Source organism: Populus nigra, chromosome 14 (genome assembly GCF_951802175.1).
Source record: "Populus nigra chromosome 14, ddPopNigr1.1, whole genome shotgun sequence".
In the NCBI taxonomy this organism is placed as follows: Eukaryota; Viridiplantae; Streptophyta; class Magnoliopsida; order Malpighiales; family Salicaceae; genus Populus; species Populus nigra.
The window spans coordinates 9561929-9571786 of record NC_084865.1 but is presented as its reverse complement, the minus strand read 5'-3'; the positions used below and the strand labels follow the sequence as shown (position 1 = coordinate 9571786).

General features: G+C 36.1%; 1 protein-coding gene across 1 annotated transcript; it reads left to right on the top strand.

Annotated features, from left to right (window-relative positions):
* The first annotated feature begins 1749 nt into the window (after positions 1-1749).
* Positions 1750-9638, top strand: LOC133672970 (formin-like protein 6). The gene is made up of 4 exons (XM_062093544.1): positions 1750-3421; positions 3507-3706; positions 7824-8065; positions 8248-9638. Exons 1-4 carry the CDS (start codon positions 1926-1928, stop codon positions 9040-9042), a joined length of 2733 nt encoding a protein of 910 aa, XP_061949528.1. The 5' UTR covers positions 1750-1925; the 3' UTR covers positions 9043-9638.
* Positions 9639-9858: the final 220 nt, after the last annotated feature.

Sequence of the window (9858 nt, the reverse complement as noted above, 5' to 3'; positions counted from 1 at the left end):
GACCGCATTGTAGGGTCATGTGGTCATAACACGTAAATTAATTGATAAAGAAAGGCAGTCGCAGTGCAGAGGACACGTGGATTAACGGCACTAATGGAAAGGGAATACGTGATTGGGCGTCTGCCTGCTTCTGCCCTCGATCTCAGCGAAAGAAGAAAATATTATTAATTCACAAAAGAGGACTTCAACCTGGCCGGCCGTTGTGTAAAAAACCACCACTCCATGCCCATCTTCCTAATCATCTATTTTTATTTGGAAAAAAACAGACAGCAAAGTAGATTCTGCCTTGCCCAGGTGCCAATGCCATTCCTTCGTGCCACCAGTTAAAAATAAAAACAAATAAATATTAAATTTTCTGTTAAAATGATAGGAATGTTGTAATTATTTTTCAAATTATTTGTTTACTTGTAAATATATTAAAATAATATAAATATATACTTTTTATTTTTTTAAATATTTTTATATCAGTGTATGAAAATAACTGAAAATACAAAAAAAAATATTAATTTGAAGTAAAGAAAAAAAATAAAAAAAGTTTTGATTTTTTTAGAAACGCTTTTAAAATGCAAAAACAAATAAGGCCACGGAAAATTCACTTTAGAAAAAAAAATTAAGTATTAAAAAGTAGATTTTATTGTTAAACTTCGGCCTCGTTTGTATGGCAGAAAGTGGTTTTTTGAAAATCACTTTCTAAACTTTCCTATGTTTATTTATCATTAGAAAAATTGATCAACGAAAAACACTTTTCAGTCAAAGGAAAATTTGGCTTGGTTTCCAAGAAAGTGCTTTCCTTTTATGTTGGACGTAAAACACTTTCTAGAAGTTGTGAAAAGTTTAGAAATACCATATTATTTGCTGATTATAACAAATTTGATCCTCAAACTTTTGATTACTATATATTTTGTTTTGAATTATTTTTTTAATTTCACCTCTTAGAATTCGATTTAATTTGATTTTTATATTAACTTTGGTCCTTATTTTTGTGATTTTTATTTGCTCTTCTCTTATTATTTTTTTAATTAAAATTTTTTATTTCTCAAATTTTATCCTTATTCTTTTGATTATTACTTATTTTATATGAAATAATTTATGAAATTGTACTTATTATTATTATTATTATTTTTTATCTGTTATATTTGATCTTCATTATTTTGATTATTATTTATTTTATTTGAGATAACTTATGAAATTAATTTTTTTTTCTGATTTTATTTTTATTCAACTTTTTAATTTTTAATATTTATTCTTCATTATTTTAATAATCTTGAAAGTTTATTTTTCTTAACATAACCAAACACTATAAAATATTTTTTAATTTATTTTTTATGATACTACCAAACATTAAAAAATAATTTATATTTTATAAATTCACTTAAAAAAATTATTTTTCAATAAACAAACAAATTTTATCCATTCTTATTTCCCCGTAAATAAATTCTATAAAATTATCACGAAAGATTGACATTACTTATTTATGAAATCAAATAATAATCCAGAATTACTCATGCTTGATACGATGTTGCTGTCAACCTGTTTTTTAAAACAATTTAGAAAATAAAACCCTTACAAAAAAAAAAGAAATTATTTCGGGAAATTATTAAGACCAATAATTTTCCGAAAGGCACCGTAGAAAATGACATAAATATTATTAAGTTAAGAATATATATTAAAAAAGAAAAAAGTAACATGGTGACGTCAGCATCTGGAGCATCGAGATCTTGCAGCCAAAAGAAGCTTCCCTTGATACAGGTGTCCAATCTCTCACTGCAAACCTCTTTTTTTCTTTTTCTTTTTTGCTTTTCCACCATCTCTCTCTCTGCACACAAAATTCTTGCAAAGACAAAAACCAAAGGCTAAGGGAGAGATGGATTTAGTGAAACAAAAAGAGTTGCAGAAGAAATAAGAGCAACCCAGAAAAATTCAACATGAAAGCTCATAACTTGAGCCTCATTTTGATTGTATTATCATCATTCACCACACCCAAAAGTGCAACCATAATTCAAGACTCTTACATCCAACGAAGAATTCTCCACCAGCCATTATACCCAGTCGCTTCAGCACCACCACCTGCCACCGACTCACAACCACCGCCACCAGATAGCTCAGCTATTGCAAACCCAGACCAGCCCTTTTTCCCTGAAGTCCCAAATGGGCAAACCCCAGATCCTGGCCAGCCACCACCAGCATCAGCAGTCAACGGGACCATACCAATCCCAACAGCAACACAGCCAGCCAAGCCTGCTAAGAAAGTGGCAATTGCAATCTCAGTTGGGATTGTCACTTTAGGGATGCTTTCAGCTCTTGCATTCTTTTTGTACCGACACCGGGCTAAGCATCCAAGAGAATCTCAAAAGCTTGTCGGAGGCAATTCTCAAAGATTTGCAGATGAATCTAGAGTTCCCCCGTCAAGTTTCCTGTACATAGGAACTGTTGAACCAAGCAGGGCATCAGCTACTGAAGTAAATGGAACAACAACAACAACAAACGGAGCCAATACTTCACCTTATCATAGACTAAATTCAATCAAAAGATCTGATAATTATAGGCCTAGTCCTGATTTGCAGCCACTACCACCACTACCTAAACCTCCTCCTCCTCCTCCTCAATACGAGAATGAGAATTTTCCATCCCCAACATCATCAATATCGGATGAGGAGAGTCTTGACACAGCTTTTTATACGCCACAGGGCTCCACAGTTAGCAATGACGATTCCTACTACACACCTGTTCTGGTGCGGCCTGCTAATGCTGCTAGGAATGATGTCCGTGTCCAAGCCACAACTTCTGTTCCGCACTCTAAAAGAACCTCTCCGAAATCAAGATTTTCTTCCATAACTTCACCGGAAATGAAGCATGTCATCATTCCTTCGATCAAGCAGCCATCATTAGCACCACCGCCGCCTCCGCCACCACCGCCATTGCCGCATCAGGATAAAGTCCAGGTTCTTGAGTCAACAACTTCTTATTTTTCTAAAAGGCCAAAATTTCCAGTCCCTCCACCACCACCGAATATGGAACTTCTTCGATCCATTTACAATCATCAGTCAAGTAAAATTCCAGGTCCACCCCCACCCCCACCCCCACCCCCACCCCCACCCCCACCTCCTCCGGCTCCGGCTCCAATGTCAACATCAAGAAAGATAGGATCTTTAGAAACAGCTAAAACAATGGTTGTTTCTTCGATGCCTGCAACAGTAATGGCGAAGCAAAAGCCCTCAGCTTCTAGTCCCATAGCCATTTTGAAGACCGGAATAACAAAAACTACCGAGGAAGTTAATAAAGGAGCCAGTTCCTCAGAGAGGAATGATGCAGATGACAATGATGGAGAAAAGCCCAAGTTAAAGCCTCTGCATTGGGACAAAGTGCGGGCATCCTCAGACCGAGCCACAGTGTGGGACCAGCTTAAATCCAGCTCATTTCAGTAAGTGAAGTTTAGCAGTAATTCCCTTCACCAAATTATTCTTTTATAAAATTTACGATCATTTGGTCACTACGTTTCTTGTTAGATTAAATGAGGACATGATGGAGAGTCTTTTTGGCTGTAATTCTGCGAATTCGGTACCAAAAGAAGCTACAAGAAAATCGGTTCTGCCTCCTGCTGAGCATGAAAACAGAGTGTTGGATCCAAAGAAGTCGCAGAACATAGCGATACTGTTACGAGCACTGAACGTGACACGAGATGAAGTGTCTGAAGCTCTTTTGGATGGTATGCGATATTGTTCTTTTCTGTCTTTGATCATTTTCACAGCCTGATAAGAAGATAACGAAATGCTAATAAACAAAAAAGAACCAAAATACTGATCTCTTGCTTTTTGCTTGAAACTAGTAATTTAGACCAGAAGAACTGAGGTAGGGAGAGCTCCACAAAACCAACAATAGATGCCCATATTGCTAAATATGGGCTACTGCATTTTGCTGGCCTATGAACCTAATTTTTCATGCCGAAAGTCATGTGCTGCTATATTTTATTGCGCAGTCATTAGTATCACAGTGCCTGGCGCTAGAGTGAACAGCTAGCCCACATTGTAGTACATCTCAAATTTCATACCCTTTCCTGACCGCTTCGGGAAGAAAAACATATTTTCGTGCTTAGTTTTTTATTCATTTCAAAATTCTGACACATAAGCAGATTGTTATGAGCTTAGGGTGATTAAATGTATCTAGGTGTATGCCCAAAAGCTGAAAGAAAGAACTGGGTTGAATGCAGTAGTAATGGTTGAAGTGCTTAAATCGGAAGATACCATGATTGCAGCTGAAAGCAATGGAGTAGAAATTTAAGCAGTGTTACATACACCACAAACATCATTATGTTAGTTGCCCAAAAAAATAATTGCTACCAAAAAAAAAAAGAAGGAAAGAAAAGGGAAAACTTTAGAAAAGAAACTCGTGGAAGACCTAGAAACATGCATTATAGGCAAGTCCCAAGAGGTTGTTGGATGGAAAAACACCAAGTTAACTTTTCGTAAGAGGAAGGAAGGTGACATGTAGCAAGCTTTTGTTGGTTTCCTGTTAGTTTATCCAGGAAAAGTAGAGAAACTTCTGAGGAAAATACTTTAAAGACTAATTAAGAGGGAACACCTTATGTTTAAACTGTTCTACAAACTCGCCTCACAGAGTCCCTCCCTCGAATCTCCCCTATGTTGTAAATTGCTTCCATTATTTCTTCCCTTTCCTCTCAATTCTGAACCAAAAACAAGGAAAGAAGTCCTGAAACTTGATTTTGTCTCCCTTTTCTCCTCACCAAACTCTGTGTTAGGCTCTAAGCTTCCGACACCTTATTTCCAGTCATCACCCAAGGACATTACATGGAAATCTCAAGCACTTTCCTCATCAGAACTAGGTGAGACTTCGGCAACTGTGTAGTTCTGAAGAGAATGTATTAAATGTTAATCACTAGTTGGAAGCTAGAATAGGTAAATATTTCCAAGTAATACTGCCCAAAGACCTCCATTACAGCACCAGAAGAAATACAATATGCTTCTTTAGATGTTTTAACACATGCTGCCACTTTAGAATTGTAACTTTGATGACTTCCCAAAATTTTGTCGTAAATACACTTGAGCTAGATATCAGCTTAGCCATTACATTTTGTTGTGCAAAGCCCAAGCAAACCATATAACAACACAAAATAAAAGGGACACACAAATTTGATGTGGTTCGGCAAAGCCTACTCCACAAAACTTCACTATCAAATATTGGGGATTGCAACCACTGATCAAGCAAGCACTCAAATATCAAAACCCAAATGACAACCAAGAAATCACTCACAACAAAATACCACACTAATACTTTTGGCCATTGCACTATTTCTTTTGTTGCCACCACACACCATCAATATTGGAGGCATGCATAAACTAGCCACTACACATTCTATTTATACTAGCAACAAGGTCCTTCAATAGGAGAAGAATTCTTCTTTCATTAAGAAAAATATCCAGTCCAACTCCAACAAGGAAAGTCTTTTCCTAAATAGAATATGTCAAGATATTTCATTCTTGTTTAGGACACCACACCATGCAATTACCAATCTAACAAACCAAATCACCAATTTAAACCACAGCTCAACAATCTCCACCTTGGCTTTAATTGTGACAAATCATCAATCTTGTTTTCGTGAAGTATGCAACTCCACTCTTCTTCACCTACACTTGTTTTTATCTTGCATATTTCTTCGTATGAAAATCTTCTTCACAACTATCTATCAAAATAAAACTAACTCTCTTCTTGGATGCAACTGAACAATGCATTTCATTTACTTCACTACATGCTTCATTGCATGCTCCACCTTGAACTGCAGTTCCTATCAACTTATACAAATCATTACACATCAATTTTCCTTTTGTCATTGCCAAAGAACCGTGACTAACTCTCGTAACTCCACCTTCAACAAAATGTTTATAACAATGTGAGTCAAGTATTTCAAATGAAATCAAATTCTTTTAAAGATTTGGCACGTGCCTAATGTCATCAAATGTATTCATTATACCATCATGCATCTTTTTTTACAAGTATTTCAAATGAAATCAAATTCTTTTAAAGATTTGGCATGTGCCTAATGTCATCAAATGTATTCATTATATACCATCATGCATCTTTTTTTTTTCACTTTACCAATTCCAACAACTTCTACTTCATGATTATCCACCAACGCAATGGATTCTCCACCATAAATTCCATAACTACTAAAACAATCCTTATTAGCACAAAACATGAAAAGAGTAAGCAAAGTCTAAAATCCATGAATCCTTACCTTGAGGAGATCATCATCATGTACTTCACCAACCACAGTAGAAGCTACATCTACATGCTCCTCACAACTCTTCTTCTTCTTTTCCTTAAATTCTTTTAGATCAGTCTTCAACCTCCTACAATAAAATTGGATATGACCTTTCCTATGATAGTAATAATACTCCTTATTACTATGATCCACTCTTGGTTTTGATCTTGATCTTGACTTAATTCTATCACAATTAGTTCTTCGTAATATATTTTCATCACTATGATCAAAATTCATCACACAAGCTCTACCTCTGTTGCCACTACTAAGCTTTTTAAATATCTTACTATATTAAGCATAGCAGTGATATCCTCCACATTAGTCGTCTCTTTCCCAACCAACAATGTTGTCATCAAATCATCATAAGATTTTGGAAGAGATGCTAATAATATCATGGCTAAATCCTCCCCATCAATCTTCACATCAATTATACAATCAATTTATTAAATTTATTCAAGTGATCTAGAATATTCATGCCTTCATTCATCCTCAATCTATATAATTCCTTCTTCATATCAATACAAATTATGAGTGGTCTCGACACTTGGATCTTCACTTCAAATGGCCCCACCTTAAATTTTGCGCTCGTCATCTTCAATTGTTTTGCACAAATCTTCAATCAATCTCGAACTAGGTACTAGTTGTTGTGCAAAATCCAAGCGAACCAAATAATAACACAAAGTAAAAGGGACACAAAAATTTGACTTGGTTTGGCAAACCCTACTCCACAAAACTTCACTATCAAATATTAGGGATTACAACCACTAATCAAGCACACACTTAAATAGCTCACTACCGAAAACCTAAACTCCAATAAATCACTCGCAACAAAATACCACTTAATTCTTTGGGTTAAAGGTTTTGGCTGCTGTACTAATTCTTTGGTTTCCACACGCCATCAATATTGGAGTCGTGCAAACTAGCCACTTCACAAGCTATTTATACTAGCAACAAGGTCCTTCATTAGGAGAAGAATTCTTCTTTCATTAAGAAAAATACTTCAAGTCCAACTCCAACAAGGAAAGTCTTTACCTAAACAGAACATGTCACACATTCCATTCTTGTTTAGGACACTGCACCATGTAATTACCAATCTAACCTAAACCTACTCACTAATTTAAGCCACAACTCAACATATTTTCCATGTAGAATTATAGATAACAAAATAACAAGAAGTAATGCTTGTGAATAGTCTTCTAATACAAGCCTCATGGTTTCACATGACAAATTTGCATAAATATGAATGCATCAATAGACAAATAAAGTGTGTATTTTGCCATCGAAAGACACATAATAGTGAATGTTCTATTTATGCAAGTTGCACCTTCAATCTTTTCCTTCTATAACTTGCATGTGGACACCAAAAAATCGAGACGCAGGGTATTTTTCAAAAATAAATATGAAAGGTTGGAAGATTGTTCATCATTGATATCAGGAAGATCACATACCATCATATGCATGTTCTGTACTTGTATCAACTTTCCTTGTGATATATTGAGTTCAGTTTGCTAATGTTATAAATGAGATACATGTTTGGGTGTAACAGGCAACCCAGAAAGCTTGGGTGCGGAGCTTTTGGAAACTCTAGTAAAGATGGCCCCAACCAAGGAGGAAGAAATAAAACTTCGAGAGTACAGTGGTGACATCTCCAAACTGGGATCTGCAGAACAATTTCTCAAGACAGTACTTGATATCCCATTTGCTTTTAAAAGAGTTGAGGCGATGCTATACAGAGCCAATTTTGATACAGAAGTTAAATATTTGAGGAAATCTTTTCAAACCCTAGAGGTATGCATACTGGCTAAGCTTACTGCCGAACTCACTCTGTTTTTTAATCTAAGATCATTTAAATTATTTTGGCTGAAAGGTTGCTGCTAATGAGGTTCACTGTATTTTCTAATGTAAAATCTTTTAAATTCTGTGTACACTAACTCCTAGGAACTTATTCCTGACATCTTCCTATCTACCAGGCAGCAAGTAAGGAATTGAAGAATAGCCGGTTATTCCTCAAACTCCTTGAAGCTGTTCTCAGGACAGGGAACCGGATGAATGTTGGCACAAATCGTGGTGATGCTAAAGCATTTAAGCTTGATACACTCTTAAAACTTGTAGATATAAAAGGAACTGATGGGAAAACAACATTACTCCACTTTGTGGTCCAGGAAATTATTAGATCTGAAGGCACAAGTACCGATTCTACAAATGAGAAATTGCAAGACATTACACTCTCCAAAATGAAGGAGGATGATTTTGGGAAACAAGGATTGCAGGTTGTGACAGGACTGAGTAGAGATCTCAGCAATGTAAGAAAGGCAGCTGGAATGGACTCTGATGTTTTAAGTAGCTATGTTTCAAAACTCGCAATGGGGCTCGAGAAAGTCAGATTGGTTTTACAGTATGACAAGCCGGATATGCAGGGGAAATTCTTTCACTCAATGAAGCTGTTTCTAAGAGGCGCTGATGAGGAAATTAGCAGGATTAAGTCTGATGAAAGGAAGGCTTTGTCACTGGTGAAAGAGGTCACAGAATATTTCCATGGGGATACAGCTAAGGAGGAAGCTCACCCGTTCAGAATTTTCGTGATAGTAAGAGATTTCCTAAATGTATTGGATCATGTCTGCAAGGAAGTAGGGAAAATGCAGGACAGAACAATGGTGGGCTCAGCTAGATCCTTTCGGATATCAGCGACAGCTTCACTACCGGTTCTCAACAGATTTAATGTTAGACAAGATAGAAGTTCAGATGAGGAAAGCTCCTCTCCTTAAAACCATGTCCATAAAATTTTTACGAAGATGATCAAACTACCTGATAGTTTTTACGGTTACAGACTCCTTTTCAATTGAAGCAACAGCACGGAATATCTAGTCTTTTTTTTCCCATTACAAGCGAGGGAGTGAAACGACGGAAAAGAATGAACAAGTCAGAAATTCTTTCATTGTCATGCAAATCGGGTGTCAGATGGAGAAGAACCTTTTAGCTTGCAAGAGAGAGGAGATTCATATCGCATAAGAAATTGTTGACATCCAGTGACCACAGGCTGGCTATTTTCCTACGTCAAGAAGAGAAAAATGCCAGATTATTTGGAAGGTTTTCTTTGCCCAGTGGGGATTTGATGAGATAATTGGGACGCAACAACAATGACAATGACAGGCTTGTGTTTTTCCACTGCAGTAGAGTTGCCATAGATAAAATAGGAATCTATTCATTTAGATGATGAGATTCTAGCAATACATTTTCATGAAAGTATAATGTTTTTTTATATTTATATATATTTCAAGCAGTGATGTGTTACGCTCCACATTTGTTTGATACTATATGATTAACTAATAAATAGTTATAACTAGCAGATTTCCTGTGCTAACTACTTGTTGTCTTGAGCCAACAGATAGCCTTGCAGGCATATTCTTCTACGCCTAGCAAAACCAAGGAAAAAGACAAGGAGTTCAAAAGAGAAACATTCCAAACTTGTTGAATGAGTATCTGGAATAAGAAGCTTAGCGATCACCTAGCCTCATGGGTAGACCTAGAAATTCTAGCTTAGGGAGCCAAGATACATAAATACGAGCATATGCTTGGAAAGC